Raw genomic sequence first — 26,653 nt, forward strand, 5'->3', positions numbered from 1 at the left:
ATCATGTGCAGCCAGCCAAGCTGTGGGTCCTCAGTAGTGCAGGGAGATGAACTTCCGCATCCATCTATGAAACAATGGACTCTGGTTCCTTCGGGGCCCATTCTCTCTTCTGAACTTACTGCCAAAGAGCAAATCCTTTACCTGGGTCTAGTGGAAATTAACATGCCCAAGCGCCTAGGCCATCGTGTCCCCAGACATGCAACCAGGAATATTCAAGATGAACCAAACGTGGGAGAGAAGCTCTCATCAGTCCACATACTGGGTCCTTCCTAAATAAGGTATGTCGACAGATTGTATTATCCGTCCCGCAGTGCGTTCTTCAAAAATGACAATCTGCAGAAGAGAGGCATATATAAAGTTCCTTCATACGAAGGCTGAGTGACTTTAAATATTTTTAGGAAGAAAAGGCCTACGATCACAGCAGGGGAAGGAAGCATCATTTAAAGAGATCAATCAATATGCATCTGAACAGTAACTGTGATTCTTCTTCAGCATCACACGATGCAGAAAATGAACGAGCATCAAATCAGGCTTGTCTTCATTTTGAACTTGATGCACTGCTTTGAAGTTTATCTGCCATCCTCATCATGTCTTAATGGTTGTCAGAGCCATAGTCAACTTTAGAGCAGCACCTTCCCTAATTTTCACAGATCTTAGGAGATAACACTCTCCTTCCTCTCTCTTGTGCTGGTTTTCAGCTAAAGATAGGTAATTAATGTACTGTATATGTCTAGCTCTGTGGGGCATGAGTCAGAGCAGGATCTTTAATAATACAAACAAGCAAAGAGAAATCCCACCGAAGCCTCTCACCTCATTGCTCCCTTTCCATAACCAGGGGCCAGGAAGGTAGAGTGTTTCCTGAGGTCCAATTTTCCAGTAGCGGCCCAGGTTCTGACCATTGACAAACACAACTCCTTTTTCCCAGCCCTAGAATCAAGACAGTACACAGAATTACTGATGCAGCCATATTGCCTAGTTAGCATCCCCACAGGAAACTAAGTCTACTTTCACACTTGCATTCGTTCAGGCCACTTTCTGCAGGTTTTCTGCTTGCTTTCCATGTGCAATTCCCAGAAGCTATCAACATTTAAGTAAGCCCCGTTGAACAGGAGTTATCCTTAATGTACTAATTAAAAAGACAAGGCTTTCAAAAATGTGTAATTCGTGATTCATGCTTGTCCAGGAAACTTCATCCTTTTGAATAGACATATCTTTATTTCTTCCCAAGCATAGAATATCTCCTCTCCCCTATTTCCCAGGTGACGAAATACTGTATTCCTACTGACTAGCATAATTTACAACAAAGCATAACTGGAAAAGTGAGCAGTACAATAATGATTGGCATGAACCTTGGCTCTATGGGAGCGAAATCCGAGGAGGAAGTTTAATAATACTTAATATCTCATCTTAAGTTCTTTGCAAGAGCAGCAATCTTCCATAGAAGGAAGATGTGAACACTAAGTCTCATGCTCTGTCTACAAAGAAGTGACTCTTTCCATGTCACATTGAGGAGGCAGGGATAAAACTAGCGTCTCCTTTATTTTTTGTGCCCATCACTCCTCTGCAACTAGAAAAGAAATAGCATTTGTATGTCAATAAAAAAGATTAACTGTTCATTAGCAGCTCTGCAGGGTCAGTACTGCACATATTTTCTCATCAGGACCACTACAGACTGAACAGAATTACCTGCCATTTTGAGAAGACTTCTACACCCTCTAAATAATTCTCTTTCTCCAAGGTCAGAAGAAGACTACAAAACTACAGCCTACAAGACAGAGCTCAAAGCTATTACACAAGTGTCTCTCTAACCAGCTTTTTAGAAATCTTGATCAAGAAAAAATAGGGGGGGAAAGAAAAATAGGACTTGCCTGTAGCTTCAAGAAAGTGTCCTGTGGCTGATGCTCTATCCACAGCCTTCCGCGAAAAAAAGCTGGACCAACAAAGTAATCTGGGACTGCACTCCATCCAGCAACATGTCTCAAGCTGTAAGAGAATGACCAAACACAGCAGGGAAGCACCAGGCAGCACTGAGAGACACAACACTGATCTCAAGATAATTTCAAACCGCTGCTTATAATGGCGAATGGATGTTGTTACAACAAGGTTGCTATTTCCTTGCACGCCTGAAATGTCAAGCAGTTGCTTTCTAGTGGTAGGGCCTAAAAGTAATATTCTTCATGCTGCAAAGGGATGATGTGTTTATCTCCTGTAAACATTCAAGGCAAGCACCTAGCTCCTCTCTCCCCTCCACTTCAGATAAGTGTACTGGTGGTACATGCCTCAGTCTTCATTACCCTATGCTTGCCACATCACAGGCAGGCCAATTTCTGGTACAAGGAAAAGGATATATGGGGCTATCACCATTCTAATACTTTACAGCAACGTCAAAATCTCTGCTTTATGTTGGCTTATGAAGTGCCTATCCTCCTTCAGGCATGACAGTGCCAGGTGCAAGCTTTACATGCATGTGGCTTGCACAGGCTAAAGGAAAACTGCAGAATTGACGGGATTCAAAACAGACATTCCTGGCCGTGTTCCTATCAAGAAACATGAACATATCCCTGCAAGTTTGCAGTAATTAGGGGCGATCTGGCGTTATTTCTTACCTGTGGCAACAGTTTGGGAGCAGGGGATGAACAGACGAGAAAATAAGGAGTATAGAAGTGCCACAAAGCCTTGAGCTTCTGTCAGAACATCTTCCTTCTGACCCTTATGAACTGCATCTCTTGGATTCAGGGATGTTATTGATCCAGTGCAGCTTGACTGCTACTGAATTATTCAACTAAAAGCCTACGACAATTCCTTTCACAATACCATGCGCTGCATCCTCCTACGTAGTGACTGTAAGCTGACTGTGCTACTGGTCAATTGCCAGTAACTGACTAATCTTGCTCTTGCTTGGGCATGGCAGTTCACTTGCTTTAATGTTCCTTACGGGAAATATTCTTCTAAAACCCTGCAGTCAATGGTTATGCAAGTTACCCTATCAATAAGAATCCTTCAAGTAGCTTCCCCAGCACCTGTTAAGATTGTCCTTGGAAGTTTCAAAATGTAGACTTTTTTTTCTTTTAAAAGCCATTGCAGTTTATCATGGCTTCTCTCTTCTTCCTACACAAAATGCGGGAGCTGTGATATCTTGGGGGATGCATGTGTGTTACTTTCTGATATTAACAACATAACTGCAAACAGGCTCTCTAGATTGTGGCCAGAGTGCATCTGTTGCCTTAAACATTTGCTACGGTTTTCTAGATGTACTACAGAGGCTCCTTGACTTACCTCTGCTAGATTTCTTTTTCAGTCTTTCTTGAATTAAAGCAAAATAACTTAAAAGAGAGGAAGCCATCTGGACTTGTTAATGTACTATTAGTAGCTTCCTAGAATTAATCCGTCCTTTGCAAATTTGAATTACTAAATATATCAGCCATATTGCTAATTTCAAGAAAGACACAAACTTCTCCAACATGTGGGTGTGTTGGAACCCACCCCTTTGGGTAAGCCACCCCTTTAAGTAAGCTTTTACCTACCCGATCTAACCCTGCTGTACAGGCTGTGACGAAGTCTTTAAATCCTCCACAGTGGAAATACATTACACCCCTAAATAATGGCATGGATAAAGCGGCACCATTTTCTGTGCTATTTCAAGCAAAGGTATCAGCAAGGAACTTAGCAGCACAAAAATCCACCCACCTTTTACTTTGTGTTGCCTTTCTGATACATTTAACTGCTGCCTATTAGATTTTGTACTGCTGGTAAACAGTTGGTTTCAAATGAGGAAGAAAAAATTTTTAAATCCCACAAACCTTTTCATGAAGCCAGGTTTCATCTCCAAACTGTAAATCTTGAAGTTCCTCAAGGGGGTTTTATTCAAGAAGACGTCACCAATTAAGCCTGCAAGAGCAATGGGGGTAATGAAGAGTTGAAAAACAGCTAAAGCTGATAGATTTTCCTATTTGAATGCAAGGAACAGCAGGAGATGGAAAGCAGCCACATTCTGCAATGGAATTAGAGTCCATATGGTCCCACTGCTCATCCAGATCGAGTGGGGAACATTACTATACTTTGGCCTCTCCATTCTCTCCTTTGCTTCAACTCACCAAGCCGTTAAACACCCTCCAAGCAGAAAACATTGTTGGCACACGCAGCAGATGGGGTTTTGTTGTTGTTTGTTAGTTAGCTGTCCATGTATAGATTTTTTTTAAAGCAGTAGATCAGTTACTTCTTTAATAGACACAGCAAAATATAACATGGACAAGCACTAATGTCCAGTGCTGATCCAGTGCTTTTCATCCAAGGATCTTAAGACACCTTAATAAGTAATTTAGCTTTAGCACTCTCTTGTTAGATATTCTCCACGTAGCAGGCAAAGCCTGGGTCCTAATCCAGCCTCCTAATTACAGGACTGCCGTTGAGACTGCCTAAGCAGCGCAGAGGCTTTATGCACCTCTTCTGCAGTGAAATAAAATTAGTAGAGTCACGTGCCTAACTCCATTAGTCTATTTTGTATAGTTTTTGCACACAGTTCCCCACTAAAATAGAATCCTGGGGTTTCAGCCACTTCCAGCTCCACAATTGTGTGTGATAAGACTCAAACATTTTAGTAAATTATGCTCAACAGGATGCAATTCATTCCTCCTTATACTGTGTGAGTTTTTAAATGTTGTGATCCTCCAATATCAAACCCCCAGGGGAAAACACAGATTTAAAAAGGTGTTTTCCTTCTCTCCCTGTGAAGTAACATGCTCACAGAGCAAGAGAAAGGGTACCCTAACATCACCTAACAAATCTAGAGCAGAATACGATTCGTTGATGGCCTTGGGTTTAGTTGTACCCCTATAAAATAAGAAACCTTAATGCAAGCCATCAAGCAGCCACTACTTTTCAGCTATGATCACTCCAGACAGGGGGTGATGAACTGTGTTTTTTAACAAGTTCCCTCTGTCATACCATTTCCCAACAACTCCCAGATGGTAGTCTTGGCTAGCACTATGATAGCTATATTGGGTCTTCAGTTTGGTTCTGTGTAAAGCATACAAGAAAGACAGTTCTACAGTGTTTAAACTCAGAGAACTAACTAGGACAGTTTGAAAACAAAGAACTTATTTTACCTTTCCTCTGTTCATTCAATGCCAGGCCATAATTGACGCGACCGCGGTTCTCTACCAAGAGTCTTAGCTGCCTGAATCCCTGTAAAAAAAAAAAAAAAAAAGGAAGAGCATCAGCTGGACCAGTGCGCAGCATGTGCTGTATCAGGCATCAGCTGGACCAGTGCGCAGCATGTGCTGTATCAGACATAATGCTTGGTTAACAGAAGTCAGTAGAGGTGTTTAAGAGGGGAGGTGGCACCAATAACTTTGGCATTTCCAATTTATCTGTTTACTTCAAAGTTCTGGATTATGTGACATAACAGCATCCCCATATCTTTCAGCTACTGCAAATAATTATGCCACTAAGGAAGTCTAGGCCTTTTCATAAAAGTTTTCTTTTTTTTGTGTTTAAGTACCATTTTGATATCACCCACAGAGCCAGAAATGGAGTTTGACATAGCACAGGCTTATGTCACATAGCTCTCCCACAAGTCATACGAACAACTAGTATATCCACCCACTCACCTACTCCTAGGAGCCATGCACGGCACTGGGACATGCATTCAATCAATAAACTTAGTCTCACTGACAACTTCTGCCAGGGTAAGACTACTCTCAGAGCTAAAGAGAAACATTCCCCCTCATTTCATTTGAGACCCAAAAGGTGCAAAAGCCTCCAAACCCCCTTAAAACCTGCTTTGTGCTAAGGAAGATGAAGCCTACACGGAATTAATCTGCACAAACAGGGTACCGGTACTCAATGTCTACAGCTGTGGGTGTGGCAGGAAGGCTGGCAAATTTTGTGCAGCAAGGACTACAATGACTTGAATTTTCTCCATGGAAAAGTATTCAAAACCCACTTCTCAATCACAAATAGTAACTTGGCAGTGAAATCACACTGTATTTCATTAGTGAAATAGTGTATAATTAGGGTACAACAACTGTTCCCTGTGTCAGGCTACCATACCAGCTAGTTAAATGGATTAGGTGGGAGATGCCCTCTTGAGAGCTATGCCTCTTTAGCAGTCTTGGTTCTGTTATCCACAGACTATTGCTGTGAGCAATCTCCAATTACTTACTTGTCCTTCAGGAAGGGAGAGCTCCACTGTGTTGTAGTCCAGCTCACCAACATACATGGTGTTAACAAACACCTGCAGAACAGAGCACAAGAGAAGAGAGCAACTTCTCATCAATTATACTATAATCATGTGTTGCAGAGGTTACTGAACTTGTCTTTGGGAAGGAAATTGCTTGAAACTAGAACTCAGCATCTGTAACTGTTGTCACTGATTCAGTCTAGATGGGAGGAAAAAAATCACAGCATTTCTCAGAACATTCAATATGCTGATTTTTAAAGATAAGTTTTAGTAGACTGGAACCTCAAGCTGATTCATAAATTATAAGGATTGGGGCTTAGCTGAGAATTGAAAAGAGCGAACCATACTTCTAATCTAAAACTTCACATTTTCCTTCATGGTTGACCCATTTCGCGCCTAGCTGCCTAGGCCAAAGCATTTACACCTGACTGAAGTTAGTTACAGTTGCCCTCTGCTCCTTACCTGTGCTCGGTCACGGATGTGGTCCCTTGAATGAAGATGTCCACCACCAAATATGACAGTCTCATAGAGCACATATCCATACGACTGTCCACTACTATCGTTTAGATGCAGATTCTCCATGTTAATAGGAAACTCTGACTTAATGGGCTGCAAAGGAGAAACAAATTTAATGGCAGAAGTGGCCTCTCAGCATTGACAGGCCACATAGAGGCAATTCATTTAAGATAGATGTTCCACTCTGCCGCAGGTTACATTTACCCTGTAAGCCTCCAGAGGTCTGTTCCAACCTGAACTACCTTATGGCTCTATGAAAGCTACAGCAGTGAAGACAAGGTACCAGAAAAGGGAGCCAAGGACTTGCAAAACTGGGATTCCAAGAGAACAGAAGTAGCAGTAAAAAAGGTGAGATAAAAGATTTGCCTCCTTTGCATATCCTTCACAAAACATTCCCCAACTTTATCCCCATGGGATAACAAGCCAGTGCACTGAATTGCCTTTTCCACCTAAGAGGCGATGCCTTCTAGTACTGAGATGCATTAAAATTGGTAGTACTACCTGTAAAAGAGATGGTAACACATCCCAGAGAGAGATATATTGATGCAACAGAATTGCACCATATGATGCCTTGCTTTCAATCATGGGAGGAAGAGGAAGAGGCTGGCCTGTGATGCAAAAAGAAAGAGAAAGATAGAACAACTATTTCAGATGCAAAAAGCCAACACAGATTTAAGGCCTGTCCAGACCTCCTTTGGTCCTCCCTCCCATCTTTCGGAAGAAGCACCCAGCCAGTCAACCAAGCAGAGTCACAGGGCTCCAGCAGAAGGGCCAGTTTAATTTTAAGACTCCAATTTAACACTGTAGGTAGAACAGTATTTTGGTTCTTGGATTTATAATTACCAATGATCATGCTGAAGAGTTGTCGGAGCTTGAAAAATTTGGATGTGTAGTCTCCAGCCTCTGTCAGCACAGCGTCATAATCTGAAAAAGGAGCACGTTTTAAAAAACATACAGCAGCTCTGGGACAGCCTTCATGTACGCTGTCATCAAAGAAGCAAAAGCCCAAGACACAATTTTTGGCACTGCCTATATTACAGAAACCTGTACACTTTTATCTGTGTGAATGTAGCTAGACAACCAAAGAGTTGCTTAATTTGGAGAAGAGCCACTCACCGAGGAGCAGCATACTTTTAGAGAACTAATTTGCACGTACCCAGAATTTCACACAGGATAAAGTCAACAATTAACAATTTTAACAAAGGGCTGTTGGGATGAAAAGAGCTTTACAGTACAATTTGACTTGGTAAAATTAAAAAACAGAACTGCATCTTGGTTCACCATCTTTCCCTAGAAAGAAGGGCCAGCATGGAGATAACATGAAGCAAAGTCATCATCTGCAACTTCTATTCCCAGTTCAGAATGAGGGGATCCTCCACATCCTGGAATGGGTCTGGAAACAGGAAACACTAATGTAAGCCCCCTTTTAAACAGGCATCTGCTTCTGAGCTATGTTCCAATTCGTCTCTCCATGACAAAGCAGTTACACTGATCATTTCTCAATGCTTCTGTCAATGGTAGCTAGCCCAAAGGGTAGCCTGAGCTGTGCTCTCTCAACAGGTGCATGGGCAAGGCAGTGAAAGAAAACTCACCGTAACTGGTGACATCTGACTTGTATTCATCAGCCTCCAACGCACCATTCATGAAGCCAAAGTTGGTGCCTCCATGAAACATGTAGAGATTGATGGATGCTCCTAATTTGAGGATGCTTGCTACAGTATTCACCATTTCTGTAAAGGAAGGGCAGTGCCAGGAAGGCCACAGACCAAGAAGCTAGGCTAACACTCTTCCAGTAATTCAAAGTAGACACAAACATTCTTGTCAGTCAGTCACGCCTGTGTAATTACAGTGATTTGTATTGTGATTTGTATTTTGCCCTTGGTAAGGGCAGCAAGTCTATTGACATACTGGGACATATTAATACATTCAAATATACCTCTCCTATAGGTGAAAAGGGGTACGCTCATGTACTTGAGCAGGAATTTTGCTTTGTAAGGACTACTCTATCACTCCTAAACTCAACACGCCAATGACCCAATTACAAAGACAACTACAGGCAGATGAGAGTGTCATTAAAATAGTCTTATATAGCTCTGTTTTCACTGTACTTTAGATGCCCTGGAGGTTCTGGGTTTGGGTTTTTTAGTACTACTCACCCTTCCAAATGAGCTTTTAAACTAGAAAAAAACTGATACTTTTCAAAAGATGCTATACTTGCAAGAGGCTTAAGTTCACCATATTCCCACAAATGGTGAAATAATCCTCTCTTAATGAGGACTGTTTATTCACTAGACAAGTAATATCATTATGATGGAGGTTTCACACAACTTGTGACATTTTTACAAAATACAAATAAAGTCTTCACAGGACTTCAATTACCTCGGGAGGTGAAAAAGATGATTTAAACCACTGGGCTGCATTTTTAAAATCAACATAGAGTAGCACGAGGCCTTAGGACACATTGACACTAACATCTTAAGATGATTGGCTCTCTGCACACCTCTTAGAGTCCCTCTTCAAGGAACAGATTTTTTAAGAAAAAAAAGAGCTGCTATTTACTAACGCTACTAAAGAAAATCCAAGACACAGCAATGTGACCCACTGACTGAGAGATTACTCATTTAGAAAGACTCACAGAAAGCAAAGGTTATAGCAGGACAGAAAATTTGAATAAACTGTATGTCATTTTTCCGTGATTGTTTGCCGAGCAATAAACCCCGCTATCTACAAGAACAGTATATGGTGCTCACCGTCTGCATCAAAGACATAGTGAGGACCTCCCCAGTTATCAAACCATCCAGTCCAATACTCCATCACCATCTTTGGCTGATCTCTCTGTATCAAAACAAAAACAAAGGGTTAAAATGGACGCAGAGCAGTGTTTGCACTCATCCCTATTTTCTAGAGAAGCATTGTTCAAGTGCAGTTTGGCAACATGGTTTACAAGAGTGTCTTCTTCTCAAGCTGGCATAAAAAAATAGCAGCCAAGGAGCTCGGAACAAGTGAGGAACAAGATGCTATGGGCCAACAATGCCCAGAACAGGCAGGCAAAGCAGAGAAGTAGTCTGCTAGGCATAAAACAGAAGCCATGGCACACAATAAGATGATACCAAACAGTTCTGAATATTGTTCAGTAGAACTGTAGCAAAAAGACAAACCAACTGTCACTGTTTAGCTTCTGATAGAAATACACATTTATAAATGTCTGCTTACCAGCTACGCCACGGCCAGCTGAGAGTTTGCAGGTGCACTGCAGCCCATGCTTGCCAAGGTAGGAACAGCAGACCTTAGCGGCTTAATGCCTTTTTAATGCTGCATATGGTGTTAGCAGGAAAGAATTAGCCTTTGCAGGAATTAGGTCTTCATTAAAAAGGCTCTGCACACAGAGCAATTGCTTCCCATTTCTCACCGCCTGCCAGTTCCCTTAGCTCCTGTAGAATTCCACCCGGCCCCATCACACCGGACAGGACAACATGTGCTCAGCCTGGCTGGCACTCCCTCCTCATGGTATTTATTTCCAGCCAAGGCAATTTTGCCCTATATTTGATAGGGTCTTTATCTGATGCCACATGAAATGGCCAAGGTAAGTGGCATTAAAGAAACTCGTGTTTCATTAGAAGAAAACAACTGTTGAAAACAACAATCCAATTGTTCCAGGTTCAGACCAGCTCTTGGAAATATGTTTCATCAATCAGTAAACTAGGCAAAAAAGGAGTTTTATCACCCTCTGGAATAAAAGGCCGTAACAAGGGAAAAGATAACACAGCTTCATAATCCTTACAAATATGAATGACAGGCTTCCTATCTTGCAATTAGTTAAGTGTGACAAAGGAGGAGCTGCTTTTTATTGGGCCATGTTGCATTCAGTTGGTGGGGAAGGTGCCGCCTTCTGTCCATTTGCAGGGGTTGGGGAATTTTGAGAGACCTAAAGAACGTGAAAGCACATGCAGCAGAGACTCTTTTGCCTGTGCAGGAAAAGAAAACAAATTAAAGTGATAGGATTCAGCATTCGGCATGCCATGCAAGGTTTCCTTTCGCAGTCCAGGCAAAAGCCAAGGGAAGAGATCAGAAGAGAATTGATCACAGCCAGGGGCAGACGTCAGTTGTTCACATCTTTCCAGGATGACATTTGGAGCAAGCAGAGCAACAGTGAAAAAAGAGGACAGAGGGGATGCAAAGAGAGAGAGAACCTGTCACTAGAAAGCAAAACTTGTTATTCCCTCACTACTCCCTCAGCACACAATCAAGATACTTTTCGCATCAAGTGTTCATTAGGCAATTCCCTACTCCTGATTCACATCTCCGACAGCACAGGGGCTTAAAGACACTGAAGCGACGCACTAAATTTGAATACTTTTCTGCAGCGAGCACTGTTAAATGCCAGGTAGGCTGGGCTGCTGAGATGGCAGGAAGAGCCTGGGACTGTGCTGTGTGGAAGGTGTTTTGTGAAGCTACTATGGAAGCGTATCTGAAATCAAAGTGTTCCTCCGAACAGTTTTGCTGCAGGTCCTAGCAGAAATAGGACCAAATGCCTAGTGGAGCCAATACTCTCTTCTGCACAGCATGCCATTAATACAACTTTACATATCTACACTGAATATGAGGTATTGGAGATGACAGAAACACCCATCACAGTGACCCTGAAAGAACTGCAGTAGATCAGTACCCAGCATTTGAAGACTACAATTTTCAAACATGCTCATGATGGCATCCACAGTATCAGGGTAAAAAAGTTTGGGAAAAAGGCAACTGAACCTCAAGAGAGAGGTCTGACAATTGCAAAGTAGGATGCTACTGGGTGTCAACACTTGAAATTGTGAAGCAACCTAACCCCTAACAGCTAAGCACAGGACACAGGGCACAGATGAATGGAAAGCCTTTAAGCCGGTGCTGGATAAAAGCATACTTAAAACCTTCACTCTCCAGAGAAATCATTGAAAGTATTTTCACTGATTCCAGAAGGATTTGACCTAATAAGAAGGAAGCCCAAACATTTGTCCCAAAAAAACCCCAAACCAACACACAAAACCGAAAGAGACTATCAATGCTTCATTTCTAACGCTGTCCTGGAAAACCTAGGTGAAGAAAGTTTTTCTGCATCTTACCTGTACTGTGTCCAGATATTTCAGTAGCCCAGGTTCCAGTTTCTGAAAGTTAACAGTGGCCAGTGCTATTGGGAAAATAAGAAGTTTTTAGTAATTTAGACATGTACAAAATGCCTAGGAGATCATCTTAGGCATCAGCCCAGCACAAGATTGGGGGGAACTGGAACATCTTCTGAACCACCAGTACAACCTCCTCAGAAATTTCCCATCAAAGTCTTCACTTAGTATGCAGAATCCAACTGGACTGCAGCACACAGTGGAATACTTGCAGGCCATCTTTTTAGCTCTAACGTTCAGAGATACTAGAAAGAGAGAGCATCAGAGCAGCTCACGGGGTGTCACAAGCTTTAATTAGAGGCTGTAAAGCACTTGGAGAGCCTCAGATAAAAGGTACCACATAAAGGCAAACTTATTATTAGAAAGTCGTATCTGGATGCCACACTGATCTCCCAGGCTTTAGCTGCAGGAATCACTACCTGGGCAGTATCTTAGAGCTTGTCATGTCTGCGGGGCTGGATGAGAGAAACCACAGCACAAGTGAACCAGATAGAAATTGTAGTTGGAAGACTTATTTGTGCTTCTGCCCTGTGCAGCATGGGGGAACCAGCAACTAGTTTATGTGTGCTGCATGTATAGCAGAAGTCCTTGCATGATCTTCAAGCACTGGAGTGGGAAGACCTGTCTGCAGGGCTGATGCATTAGAAGACACTAGTATCCCAGCCCCTGGTACACGTTTGAACCATTTTCATACTTTTCTAGCCCTCGGTGACACTGATCATATTTCTCCCAAGAAACTTTGAAAATGCAGGAGCAATAATATGATTCTGTATTAAAAATTGATTTCTTAGGAGACAGCTGGTATCAAATTCAGCCCAAGTTGTGTCAGACAGAGCACTTCAAACAGAATATTTACAGAAGCAAAAGCTCACTTCTCACTATACCTTGATTTTAATAGGCTGACCTATGTAGTGTGTTGAGCTGAAGAATTTGGCACAGGCAAAACCAGTGGGAGAACAAAATAAAACATGGATTTAGCATTGATGTAATATATTAGTTGGCAATTGTGAAGGTGAACGTTCCCAATTCTGCTCTGCATGCAAATTAACAGCACACCATTGAAAATGGTGTAAAGATGTGGAGAACCAGTCCCCAAAGCCTTATTCATCCTCTCCACAGTAAGTAGCTTTCACATACACACAGCTTTCCACCATGGTGCTTCAGTCACAGTGTGGAGGGAATCCAGAGGGTTTTTTGTCAACCATGAGCTCCCAGAAGGGCTGTACCAGGTCAGAATAGAGCCACCCAGCTGGGGATTCTTGCCACTGGCTGTGCCCGTGTGAAGGGAGAAGGATTGCAGGCACTGCACAGGTACTCTGAGACTGACCAAGACTTTCTCCCTACAGCACTGGACATCCCACTATACCTATGAGGCATGAAGGGACCCACAACAACAAAAGCTTTCCCCCTCATGGCCTGAAAATGTGCTGCAGCCACTGAATAAGTGCTACAATGCTGTAGTCTCAGGTCCTTCTACAACAGTTTTCTCTGCAGAGCACCAGACTGACTGCTCCTGGCATTAACAGGAACCTACAAATGCTTCTGGAAAAGAAATCAGTATACCACAGATGAACAGAACAAACAAAATCACAGAATCACTGCATCAGTTTTCAATGCCAGTATGGAATCTTCTCTTTTCTTAACGCATTTCTACAGTGGATTTTGTTCTCCCCCCTTTAATGCTTTCATAACCACCTTGCTGCTATACTGCTTTGAGCCCTAGTTATTCCACGCATCTGATTACTTGACATGTTGACTCTAATGAGCAGATTGTTATGACATCTAAGAGGCAAATTGGTATCAAAGAGCGCTCAGCATGCAACATACTGGAAAAGACAACTGCAAACAAGAATGAGCTCAGAGGCAGTAAACATTCCCACAGAAGATGGTGAGGGCTAGACAGGCATTTCCACACCAGCCGGCTGCATGTCAGCTTGCTGGCAGGGAGAGAGTGACTCTATGTGGTCAAGGCTGGAAACTGCTGCACACCAAAAAAACCCAGTTGAGAAGACCACTGTACCGTTGGAAGACCCATGGACTTCAGAGTTATTGAATTTGTCCCTCTTGTACTGTCATGTAAAAAGGAGAAAAAAAAAGGAGGGAAATGTCTTTTGCACTAATCATCTCCCTGTCTGAGATTAGAAAATTAACAGTATTTACGACTGAGTGATGACAGGAGCACTCAAAGACTGCACCCTGCAAACACTTCATTCAGGGAAGCAATTACTACTCAGGCAGGCAACTGGCAAAAACCCAGGAGAGATCAGAGGCCAAGCACATAGCAAATCTCATCTGAACTGGATCTGGAAATCTGAACATCAGTATCGCACTATGCCCCAACCAGTCAGATGTAGGGCACAGTGAAACTCAAACAGCTGTACCTCCATTTTTTCACAGTGAAAAGCCGGAGGGGTGCTAAGCAGCATTTTTAAACACTTAATAGAATTACAATTTTTAAAAGGGAAAGGGAAAATGGACATCCTTTTGTACTATGCACATCTGATACCCTCCTTTACCTACCTACCAAAGGCTATACACCCCAGAGCAAGCTTGATGAAGAAGACAGGGCTGCCCCGCAAACTACTGCTAAACTTCCAGGATGTTAGTTTTCAGAATCTAATGATGGACTTTTTTCCTCTCTTTTTAATTGCAAAGCAGGTATCTTAAGAAGTTATTACTATTAGTAATTGCTGAGGTACTTGTTTGATACATATTCAAATGAAGGAATAAGTAGTATTTTCAGCCTTTTAATCTAGCAGAAATGCTAGGTGTTGCCATCTCTTGACTAACCTCATTGGGAAATACAGATGCCCAATACCAGACAGAAGGCAGCAAAGTATTTAGTCTGCACACGCTTAATGTCCTTGAAGGCAGTCTGTGTTACACCCTAAAAAAAACACTCTAAACCTTTCTGAGACGGGACTGAGTTTGTTCTGTGTGTACACTATCCAGCTAAGGGGGTCCCTCCTCTGTGGCTGAAGCTCCTGCCACAAACAGAACACAGGTAATGGGTGCAGCTTAGTGAACGAAGCCTACTGCTCTCACTCAAAGGCTACGTTTCATCAGCCGCCTCAGGCAAAGAACACAGCCTTACCTTGCTCTCCTACAAGCACATACCTCCTTCCACCAAGCCAAATGACAGTCCGTTCTTGTTGTCTGAGGTCATTAGCAGTTCCACAATCCCTCTGTTTAACAGGGCCTAAATTAAAAAGAGGAAAGCCATTGTGTTAACAGCCTGAGTTTAGTATTTGTCAGGATGTTAAAGCATTAAAGTACATTATTGCCTTCTCTGGGGATAGCTTGAAACTGGTAGTGGCTTGGTAAGAAATATTATTCCTGTGAAACCTCCTATTCCTCCTGAAGCTTCCCTGCCTACTTTTTCCAGCTTAAAAACAACTGAAAAATCTTATTTTGTTTTAGAAAGCTGGATCGGTTTGTCACTGATGCATCAAACTTCAGGATTTTACCTTCTTCTGAGATCAGTTTAATAAATAGCTGCTTTACATCAAAAGAGGGCTTCCAGTGAAAGAAGAAAAAGAAAAGCAGCTCACCCTTCCTGACTAGCAATGGAAGCTGAAAGGAGAAAATAGCTGGGTTGCCGGTGAATGCCATCACGGACAGCTCAGGTACCTGTGTTCTTGAATAGCCAAGTCTGAGTGAATTTACTGGTTCTTCAATATCACAACGCTGTATGAAATAGCACTCTAAGGTTTTTAAAATGCATATGCACACACAAGGCTCTTCCCATTAGGATTGTTCCCTTACAGGTGTTTTTTTTACAGAATAGTGGCTGATGGTTGAAGGAGAGATTAGGAAATCCTAGTTGCAAATTAACCCCTCTTTTCACTGTACCTGCATTGGAAGTCACTCCTTCAGCTTCAAGGAGCTTTGAAAACAGGCCTTCAGTCTCTTAATTCTAAATGACTAGCTGTAAAATGGTGATAAAGACACATCAGCTCACACGGGAGTTACCCGTGTCATGTGCACCAACTACTTAATGTCTGCTGTGTGTTTAAAGAAACCTTTGCATATTGCACACCCTGTGCACACAGCGTGGACTTGAGCATCACACACAGTCTACATTAGAGAAGCATTACAACACAGTTTAAAGACAAACCCAATTCAGACTTAAGACAACCCGGTCAGTTTATCAGCCTATCATCACTAAATCGATACCTGCTGGTATCTGACAAAATTCAGCTATTGAGGGAACGGGGATTTCTAACGAATTTTACTAAGATAATTCTTTGAGCAGTACGTTAATACTAAGTTTCTTCCCCTCCTTGTAAATATGAGTGCGAAATGGAGAAACAGCAGAGAGCTGCCACACATTGAAATGCATTACAGGATTTCAGGGTGCAGCAGAGAAACCAGGAATAGAATCAGCATCTGAGGCAGACACAGGTGTGTGTTCAGCTAATCCCAGTTCATGTACTGTGTGGGGAGGGAGGTGTCAATACACCCCTTCATGGCCTAGACGTTTTGGAAGGCAAAGGCAACTGCACCCAAAAGAATGAGAAAAGGACAGGGATTTCAGGTTTTGTGTGAGTTGTGGGGTTTTTTTAATGGATATATTAATTCCAGGAAGACTGCAACATTGTCATGTATGCTAGATGCAGATGTGAATTAATCAACTTGCAGCATTCAACGCTCAAGGCCCAAACCAGAACAAAGACTAGGAGCTCTACCTCACATTAGATTCCACTCCAACCAAAAAGGAAGCCCTGCAAATCCTGCTTTCCTACATTTTCATCTTTAACCGCTACAATATACTTCCTCAGATGTAAATTGCACACAATACCAGAATATGATGAAACAGCACTGCAAAAATACACCCACAGGCCTGGCAAGGAAACATTATCTGTTCTGACAAGTCTGTGAAACATCACAAGCTCTTTCATCACTGAGATATGGAAAATGAAGCACTGAGTCGGCACGCTGTTCAGACACAACAGAGTCTCTATGGGCTCTGAAAAGCCATTTGCTTATATGCTTGTCACTGGTGGGACATAGGGAGGGAAACTATGTAGATAAAACAGAAAATTTTGACATTATCAGTTCAGATTGGCAATTAACTCTTTAACTTGTTCCTATATACACTTCATATTTAACCTTCTAAGTAATGTTAAATCACTCCACCAGATGGAGCTAGTGCAGGAGCAGGTACCACTCTACACAGATTAGGATTCCTGACACGCAATTTATTTGGTTGAAGAGCCTTCGTATACCTTGAGCAATAGGACAACCTGAGCCAGAGTTAACATCAGGGTGCTCAGGGCAAAGCTGGGGAACCCAAAAGGTTTCAGAAGGATCTGATAATGCTGTAGCAGGAGACTAGGGAACATAAAATTTATAGCACTTACGCACACACCACTGGATGAGTAACATCTCTCACGTGCAGCAACACGTTTAAGCATTCTTTGAGAAGAAATTAAAGAACGAACCTTGTAAGACATATTGCAGATCTTGTTAGCTGTCTGCCTTGCAATTGTACTGGAGACAAATGAACAGGTCAGACTCATGTTAGATCCACCAGGATAACCTGGCCTCCTTGGGCACTGGCCAACTCTTTATCATTCAGCTGAGAGGCAGGAGCCAGGGCACAGTCTAGCCTCCATTTGCCAAGGACAAGGGAAACATTAGGCAAATCAACCTGCCTGATGCTGAGCTTAGGTGTGTGCTGGTGGCTTGTTCACATAAACTTTCCTCCCAGGAAAGTCAACAAAGAGAAACCTTTCTCTAATGTCATCTAAGAGAAGCAAAACAGGACTAGCAGGAGACAGCTTTTTCAAGACCAGCTATGTATTATAGAAAACCCCTCATTTCCCTATCGTCCTCTACTCTGGAAGACATAAGAACACAGGCTTATCAGCAGGCTTATCAGTATTAAGAGAGTCATATACCATCTCTTCCACTCCAGGAAGAAACAACAAGGGAAATGCAGCTGGATTATGCAGTGATGCTTTCAAGGGTTTCTGAAGCCATGCTCAGAAGTTATTCAGAAGAAAGAAAATACTGTAAGGAAGGTCGTTTATGAGAGAGATTTACCACAGAAACAAGTAAATGTGCCAACGTTACCATTTTAACATAGGTCATGTAGTTTGGGTCTTTGGCGTAGGAACCATATTCATTCTCCACTTGCACTGCAATGATGGGACCCCCTTTCTTGTACTGTTGGGAACAAAAGGGAGAAGTTGTTCACCATCATTTCTAATCAGAGGGATCAAAATCACAGTGGCACTGGCTTGCAGGAGAGATGCACGAGTCTCAGACAGACTCAGCTCCACCCTCTCATCCTCACAAAGTCTATGCGTAACCAAACAGCTAGATCTGGAGAGCTGGCACAGACAACTACAGTCCATACTGGTTCCTAAAGCGAAGCTGCTAGATTTGTTATTGCTTCAACCTGCTGCCGTTACGCACAGCTCACACTCATCTGTGCAGACAGTCCCCACTTGTGGACAGAGAGGGTAATGGATTGTACTTGCCTGAAGAGGGACGACAATAGGCATTAGATGATCAAAATAGGAATCCACAGCTTCTGTGAAGCCCTTGTATGTTGTCCTCAATTGCATCTCTGGGTCTTGCAGTAGCCAACTATAAGAAAAGCAGCAAACAGAATCTATTGGAGTCTCCTGTCCAGTCACAGGTGCCAGAGGTAATACCACCCACCAACATCAAGTCACATTTGGGCAGGAATCATTGATTTTTCTGTCTCACTTGGTTAAGCCCACAGCACAGGTATGGACAACATCATGAGTCAGTGAATGACACCATGTGACACTCTCTACCACTCACACTTTTAAATTAATCCAGACCGCAACTGCCAAGCTGTTCCCCTTCTTTTTGTGCTGTGTGTTGGGCCTAAGCTCATTTCATTAACTTTCTCAGCAAGATTTCAAGGGCTAAACTTAACCTTGAATTACTCTGGAATTCTCTGCATCCCCAAAGGCACTCTACAACCAAATGCTCCCTCATAAAACCCCAATCATTGCTCAAAACAAAGTTTCCGGTAATTGTTCTGATGGTTTCTACTGCTGATTTACAAGACTTAGTTCGCTGGTTTGGGGTTGACACAGAAAAGGGCGATTTAAGAGCAGAACAATGTAGTGCTGTAACAATTTAAGCAGAGTGAGCTTGTACCTTCCTTATCTCTGCAAAAGGAGGCATTAACTAACAGTGCTTCCAGAGGTCTGAAAGACTCAACTCCTGTATGCTATATGCAGCTCAGTGGGCTTAGAAAATCATCGCCTCTATCTGTAAAATGAGAATAGTACTGTTGCTCTTTATCAGAATCTTTTATGTGTCTGATAAAAAATACATGGGTGATGTGGCAACAAGTGACAATATATGCACGTCTCATAATCTAATGTAGAGCTAGCTACTGCCTCTGGTCACAAGTAACCATGCTCTTGTGAGTTAGTCCCTGACACGCCTTGGCTGTTCTGCACCTGAACTCTCCCATGCCAAAGGCAAGGAATTCTGAAAAATGAAAAGATTAAAAGAAATAATCCTCAAATTTTGTCAAGTATCTCCATTGAGGTTTATGCTCTGTGAAGGTAAAGAAAACAAGCGGTATGGAACCTGGTACTGGTTCCACTGGTATCTAGTAACCAGGCAAGTCTCAATGCTAACGTATTCAACTCGGCTCTCAAAGCCTCTTAACAGCAAGCTGTGTGCTTTAGGAGAAAATACAACAGGAGGTTGGAAAAGTTATGGGTCTTTATTACTGCCAGCCATATAATACACATGTTCTAGTAGGCCTTTTAAAATGGACCTGAGATGAAGCAAATTCTTACATCAAGCTGCAAATACTACTATTCCTATTATATAGAGAGTCAAGTTGCAACAGCAATAGAAGATGGGTTTCCCCAATTCTATTTTCTTGCTGTAATCATTATGCCATAACACAATTATTATTTTAAAGAATAACCACTCAAAAAAAAAATTCTGGTTCCAGGCTTACTATCTGTACTGCTTAGGAGAGCTCAATAACATAATGAGTATTCACCTGCTTTGAGGACACAGAAAATTAATATTCCCATCTAACAGCCAGCCCTTCTAAATCTTTGGAGGAAGCTCAACTGTATGATCAGGGCTTTTGGTTTGTTTTGGTGGGGTTTTTTCCACAGTCCCAAACGCTTGCCTCAACTGAACTATTTACACACTTACCTGGGCAGACCACCAAGGTCCCATTCAGAGCAGATATAAGGTCCAGGACGCAGAATCACCCACAGTCCATTTTTAGCTGCCAGTGAAAGGAAGGCCCTAGAGATCCAGAGAGCGTAATTATTGTCTGACTGCAGAATCCCCACTCCATGCACTCTTAATACACCAATCGCCATGAAATTTAGGTAGCAAAACCAGAAGAGAATTGCTTGATGAAGCAACTGTACTGGATTGTAAAGCTCTAAGTTCCAGGACTCCAGAAAGCAGGGAAAGGAATGAGAGTCTCCACTGCCTGACCAAGGTACAGGCTTCGCTGAGAAGATAGAGATGACATTTTCATCCAGAATCAACATGCACACCCTCCCCTCAGAACAGGAGTATTTAATAATAGAGCTGTCTGTACCACATACTCTAGATCCAGGTTTTGACTGAAGTCAAACTTCCCTCTTTCTTGTTCATGAAGGTTCCACGGCACGTACCTGAAATGCAGAGTTAGGGCAGTGGAGGTGAATGGCTGAAAAGGGCACTGCACTCGTGAAGCACAGAAAAAAAAAGTATGCACTCCCTTTGCTAGTCAGTAACAGATCCAGAGATTACTGCATGTACACATTACAAGTGTCTATTTACATGTTATTTGTGCCTGCCTTTTATTTTTCTGACAAGTCCTTACTTTGTTGCCCTCTTTTCCTGTATTCTGCAGTATCTGAGTTTCTCACAACCATCAAATGTGGTCTCTTTCCAGGTATATCTTTCATTCTCCAAGCCAGAGCAATTCCAAAATCACAGCCGTGCTGAACGACCTCACCAGGTCAGCATTCAGAAGGCACTTTCCCAATATGTCTGATAAGACATCTGTACCAGTTGGTATTTGAGGATACTGCAGTGTGCGATGGTTAAAGAAAACCTGAGTCCCCACTACTCTTTTGTGTGTCTTTTCTCCTAATAACAAGTCCAGAAAGACATTGTATGGCCCACTGGAATTAATGACAAAGTCCCACCAACTACTGTGGAAGAGGGGAGAGGCTGCAAGGTACACATGACAGAGCCTAGGGAGTGAGGACACTTACGTCGTGAGGGTGTTTAAGCCACACGCTTTCATCTTAAGCATGCGGTCTTCCCAGTACTCCCTGGGGACTCGGAAATAGTGCATTGAACCTCCAAATATGCGGAAAGGCATGCCTTCCAGGAGGAACTGTGAGTTTTCTGTCTGCAAGCCTAGGGTCCTCCCCCATAACTGCAGAGGGATCAGCTCACTCCAGTTAAACCTAGAAGAGAGAGAGACATATGAGCATCCAGTCTCTAGTAAAGAAATCTGTCCCACTAAGAGAGGCTGCTCATTTCACCCTACCTGGCAGGATCAGCTCTGCTCTTCATACTTCTTAAGTAAGCCATGCTCTTTGTCATTTAGAGCATATAGATTTTTCAGAAGACGATAAAACAGATAGAAGATCTGACCGAGATGTGTATTTAATATTCATTTCACTAGTGGCTTCCATCTTGAATGCCCCAAGCCACTCTGCCATACTCTACAACTGAAATGTGGCACTGCTCAGGCACAGATCATAAAACTGACTTGTTGAAAATACAACATGGGGAAGTTTTCACTCACGGTACTAGCAAACACTTTCATAATTTATGAAATTTAATATAATATCTCAGACATACGCTGGCTTATTTCCAGATCTTTGTTCCAGCAGCATTTCATTTCATTTTCGGCTACATTTCAGTACTGCTACCCTGAATGTCTTGTGGTCTCAGATGCCTTCCAACTCAATGCATGGGAAAAATAATGACCCCTCACTTGTTCACTGCGAATGGAGACCCTTTTCCTTAATTTAAAGAATCCTGGACTACCTTCATCACTCAAGAGAGATGAGGTCTGCTGTCATCACAAACTTACCTCTACTGCATTACTGCTTAGATTAATTCCTTAATATGTTGTTTGCCAAAAGAACTGGAGCAAAGGAGATACCAGGTTTCAAAGCACTTACCAGCTTCCATACTCATGCCATCACAGGCTCCATTTGAGTCAGTTCCTGAGTGCAAGAAACTACTTCCTATTGCCTTACATGGCTCCCCACTTCATTTTCTGAACCAAGAAAACATTTTATCAACTAGTCCGGATCCAGAGCAGTTACACTGCCTCCATCAGACCATCCCAGCTCCACAGTTCTGAATACACAAAAGAGTTAGACAATAGCAGCTTGTTCCTCTGAGACGTTAGCACAGCCAGATGCGAGGGATGAATTCCCATCTCAAGAAAGCAAGGGACCCACACATTTGAGAGAAATGTCACATTCGGAGATGAGGGAAATACTTAAGCCTCTGGCTGTTTTCTAGTCTACGTGAAAAGCGGGTACTAGTGAGGTGAGGACTTCTCAGAACTCGCGGCTTACAGGGATTGCTAACCAGGAGCCTGCAGCAATTACCTGTCCTCTGACACAAGACAAGGAGACTACAAAGGAACTAAATCTAAGGCTTCCAGGATACTGCATGGGCTGGCTGACAAGCACAGAGGGTACCTGTATAGCACAGCATTCTCACAGGGCTCTGAAACAACTGGCAGCAGGCATGGGTAATACCTGGAAAAGGAAGTCTAGATTAGATATTCACTGCCTTCAGTCAATGAGCACTCACGTACATTTATTGTCAAACGTTTACAAGAAATATTGCTGAGCAAGGAGATGGTAATGAATCCCATTCAGAAGGTGGTGCAGTAATAGCAGAGCTTTTATGAAGGTAACACAGCTCAAAGGAGGAGAAATAAGCACAAAATATCTAGCTGCCGTATTTAAAGGGTGACTGCCTGAATAGGAACAGGATCAAAAATGCCCATCTACACAGGAAACGCGAATGACAACGTGAGGCTAGGAAACACTAGCATTGCTCCCAAGGAATTACTATGAATTTTACCAGCAGGGGAGGTGGTTCTCAATCCACATGCAGGATATCCTATGGATACCTGTCCCTCTATTCTCCTAGAACTACCTCTCGCACAGACTGCAACTTTTGCAAATCAGATCCTGAAACTTCAGCTATATCTACTTCTATTGCTTGGCGGCAAGCCTGAGGCAGAATTCTCAAAGGGGTCTGGAGACACAAAGCTCCAATTTTTAAAGATTAAGTTGGAAAAAAACAAAGTTTCCCATCTGTTTCTGAGCTAGGTAAAGCCCTAAATTACCCCTGCACACAACGCTACTGCTAACTGCCACTGGTGCCAGAATGAAGGTTGTACTCAGGAAGCATACATAGCCAGATAAAAATAAACAAATCACTTAAGCTCATCTTCTTAATCCTGGGTATAACTTTGTTAGCAAGTTTCCAGCAAGTTTCCTACCTTAAAACTCCCTGGCTCCAGTGTTTTTTCTCACCAAGGAGGACTGGTAGGAAGTCCCCAGGCTCCCAATATTTTCTACAGATTATCCTGGATACCCTGAAACCCACATCTCTCACTGGGATCTGTTCAAGTGGCTTCTCCTGAAAAAAAAATTCTGTGACTCAGCAGAGCTTCATCCTGTTACCCTGAGCCGGATTTCCACAGCTCAAAGCCCACCTGGGCTCTGTGCTTCCTCTTGAAAGCAATGTAGATCTTTTTTCTCACTTCTCTAAGGACAGCATAGGTTGCAAAGAATCTTTTTTTGTCTTTGCTAGAGGTTACTGGTCTACTTTGTAACTCTGTAGCCATTTCCTCCCTAATTCAGGGAAGTCTTTTTTTCAAAAAAATAGCATTAGATTACCAAGCTCCCCCAGAACAGAAGCTTCAAAGTTGGCTTGGACAAATTTGTTCTTAACGAAATAATCTGTCTTTAAAAGATGTAAGTTGAAGTGAAAAACACTCCAAGCAGAATAGGAAAGTCACAGTTAACTGCTAAGCCAGACAGCTATGATAAGGCATTCATGCCTGTAAAACAAAAACCTAGCTGAAGTCCTCCCTGCACAAGATAACAAGATTTAGCTTTGGTATTGGTCTACCACATGCCCAGAACAGTTGGGAGAAAAAGCTAATGGAAAAGCAAAATAAAGTCAAAACAGGGGAAAATGCACATGGAGACCACTAGCTTGCTTTGCCAATACGAAAGGACATGCTTCAGAGGACAAGGGACTTTACAGTTAAACCCTAAGCTCTACTTAGACCTGCCTCAGAGGGCTTTGTGGTTTATTCTGGGCTTCCTCCAGCCAGAGAAAAGTGAAAGCTTTGAGGTGCCTTCACTCACATCTTGTTGTCTTGCAGCAACTGAGGTCCTGCGTCAGTCAGACAAGCCCCAGGTGCACGTTCAGCGTGGCTGGGATAATGATCACTGCATTTTGTAGTACCGTTATTCTCAGGTGACGTGGGCCACGGAGAAACTAGGTACCAAGGGATACGGTGTTTCATAGAGACATTCTTCCAGGAGACAGACTTCTATGCTTTCATCAGGTATCAGTTTGCAATAATCCTCTGCTAAGAACCTATGTGGCACAAACCCAAGACCAGCTATACAAGAATTTTGCCTCTAATTAAGCCAAGATTTATCAAGGCTTTTCTACAGCTTTGAGGATCAGGTAACTTCCTACTATGAATTTTAAGAACCCATTACAAAATACCCAAGTTATAAAAAGGATCTGAGTGGTAATAAATAACTCCATCTTCCCTTGCCTGAATATTATCTCCAGCGCTTTGCTGTCAGGGACTGAAGAGCTTCTGTCACTTGGCACAGAGAAGCTACCATGCAGACCTACACCTCTGGCTGTAACACGGGACACGCTCATCCAGGGAAGAGCATCGCCCTCAAAATGAACGTGACCTAAACCACACAGGATTCAAGCTAGAACTTTGAATAACTTCTTGTTCCTACAGGTGGGCTACAGAGGAACAGGCGCTGGCCTGGAGCGTACAAATGGGACCAGAAGAAGAAAGTAAACAGGGTTCTGAAAGGGGAGGTGGACACCACCACACGCTGCAGCCCAGGTCTCCGGGAACCACACAGCTCAGCCCGCGCTGCCGCTGCCGCTGGGACGCAGAACAGAAAGAACCAGACCCAGAACAGGCTGAAGCAAGAGGGAAATAACGCTCTGGGCGAGCGCGTCAGAGACACCCGCGGCAGCTTCAGGGATGGGTTAGAACCCACGGAGGGATTGATTTGCAAACACGCATCATCCATCAGAGCTGCGATGATGTAAAGCCTTACAAGAGCCAAGGTCGGCAGGGATAGCATTACCCTAGCGTAGAATCTGATTTATAGCGCTGGCAATTGGTCTTTCCTTACCCATTACTTTTTATGACAGACGAGAAGTTGTGTGTGTTACGTGTAACGTTTATTTAAAGCTTTTAAATCATTTCTGCGTGCAGGTAGCATCACTCTCTCCGGTCCTTCCCGCGCCCCCGTCCTGCTGGCGGCACGCTCCCCCTCCATCAGGGCAGGTGGGCAGCAGCGCGCTTTCTTTCCCTCCGCATTCCGGTAAGAAAAGATGTTTTGCTTTTACCGAGTCTGCGTCGCCGCCAATTAATTTTCCAGGCGGCGGGAGCGAAGCGCAAAGTTAATTATCGTTTTCGCCTTAAAGGGAGCCGCCGGTTGCCGCTCGAGCGCAGCTGCTCTCGCCAGCAGGCACAAGCCACGGCGGCAGGCCTACGCTCGGAAGCGCAGCGGGGCAGCGGCAGGCGAGTGAGCCCGCTGCCCGCCCTACCCCTGCCGCTCCGGTGCGTGTGTCCCGTCCCCGTCCCGCCCCCGGGGCGCGACCCCCGCCACCCCCGCGGGGCCTTGCCGGCTCTCACCTGCGCAGCAGCAGCCACAGGACGAAGACGAGGAGCGCGACGCCCCCAAGGCGGCGCTGCCGCCGCCCGCCGCACGGCCACATGGCGGCCGCCCGCCGCCGCCGCCCCGGCCCCGGCCCCGGCCCCGGCCCCGGCCCGCCGGCCCCGCCGCCGCCGCGCCCCCCCCACCGCGCCCACCGCCCGTGGGCCGCTCCGCCTGCCGCTCGCCCGCCATTGGCCCCGCGGCCGCCGCGCTCCGCCCTCTCCCTCCCGTCGGCGCCTCTGATTGGTGGGACGACGGCGCGCAGCGCTGCGGACTGGCGGCTTTCGTGCCAGTCATGAGGCGGCGGGGCCGGGCTGCGCCGGGCCTGAGCGGCTGCAGGTACGGGGGCTGGAGGACCCCCGCCCGCTCCCTTCCCGCCGTCTCGCTGAGGTAACGGCCTGGTGCGCGGCGGAGCAAGTTCCCTCAGCCCCCCTCCCGCCCTGCCTGCCGCCCCGGGGAGAGGGGAGGCAGCTCCGGGACGGGCCCCCTGCGAGGGGGGCGGCTCACCGGCTGGAGGAACGGGGCTCACCCCGCCGCGGGCAGGCGGCCGTTTTCCGAGGCGTAAGTGCTCATGCTGCAAACCGCCCTGCGAGAGAAAGTCCCTGTGCAGGGCATGCAGGGAGCCGAGGGAGGAGACGTAAGGGCCTGTTAGCCACAGCCGCTTGCCGTGTAGCAAAGTCCAAGGTCGGAAAACGCCCATGCCGCTATGCTCTGCCATCTCCTTTCCCGGCCGTGGACTAGGCGTGTGCCCGGGGGGAAGAGGAGCTGGTTCAGCTGAAGAGATTAACAGAGACGCTGTAACCAAAACAAACTCAGAAACAACTTTTTTTTTGCAACCCCTTACTTCAAAA

The 26,653-nt window shown here is 44.2% G+C and overlaps 1 protein-coding gene across 1 annotated transcript; it reads right to left on the minus strand.

The window, feature by feature from the left end:
• Nucleotides 1-246: 246 nt before the first annotated feature.
• Nucleotides 247-25,863, minus strand: LOC309412951 (beta-galactosidase-1-like protein 2; the record flags this gene model as incomplete). The annotated part of the gene is made up of 20 exons (XM_082010004.1): nucleotides 247-333; nucleotides 811-927; nucleotides 1,869-1,983; nucleotides 3,801-3,888; nucleotides 5,106-5,184; nucleotides 6,164-6,235; nucleotides 6,644-6,790; nucleotides 7,199-7,305; nucleotides 7,541-7,621; nucleotides 8,290-8,427; nucleotides 9,448-9,532; nucleotides 11,803-11,867; nucleotides 14,977-15,058; nucleotides 17,938-18,030; nucleotides 18,348-18,456; nucleotides 20,032-20,127; nucleotides 20,439-20,507; nucleotides 21,096-21,293; nucleotides 22,551-22,610; nucleotides 25,781-25,863. 20 exons carry the CDS (start codon nucleotides 25,861-25,863, stop codon nucleotides 247-249), a joined length of 1,971 nt encoding a protein of 656 aa, XP_081866130.1.
• Nucleotides 25,864-26,653: the final 790 nt, after the last annotated feature.

The sequence above is a fragment of the Phaethon aethereus genome, assembly GCF_964289735.1.
Source record: "Phaethon aethereus genome assembly, chromosome: 23".
Classification (NCBI taxonomy): domain Eukaryota; kingdom Metazoa; phylum Chordata; class Aves; order Phaethontiformes; family Phaethontidae; genus Phaethon; species Phaethon aethereus.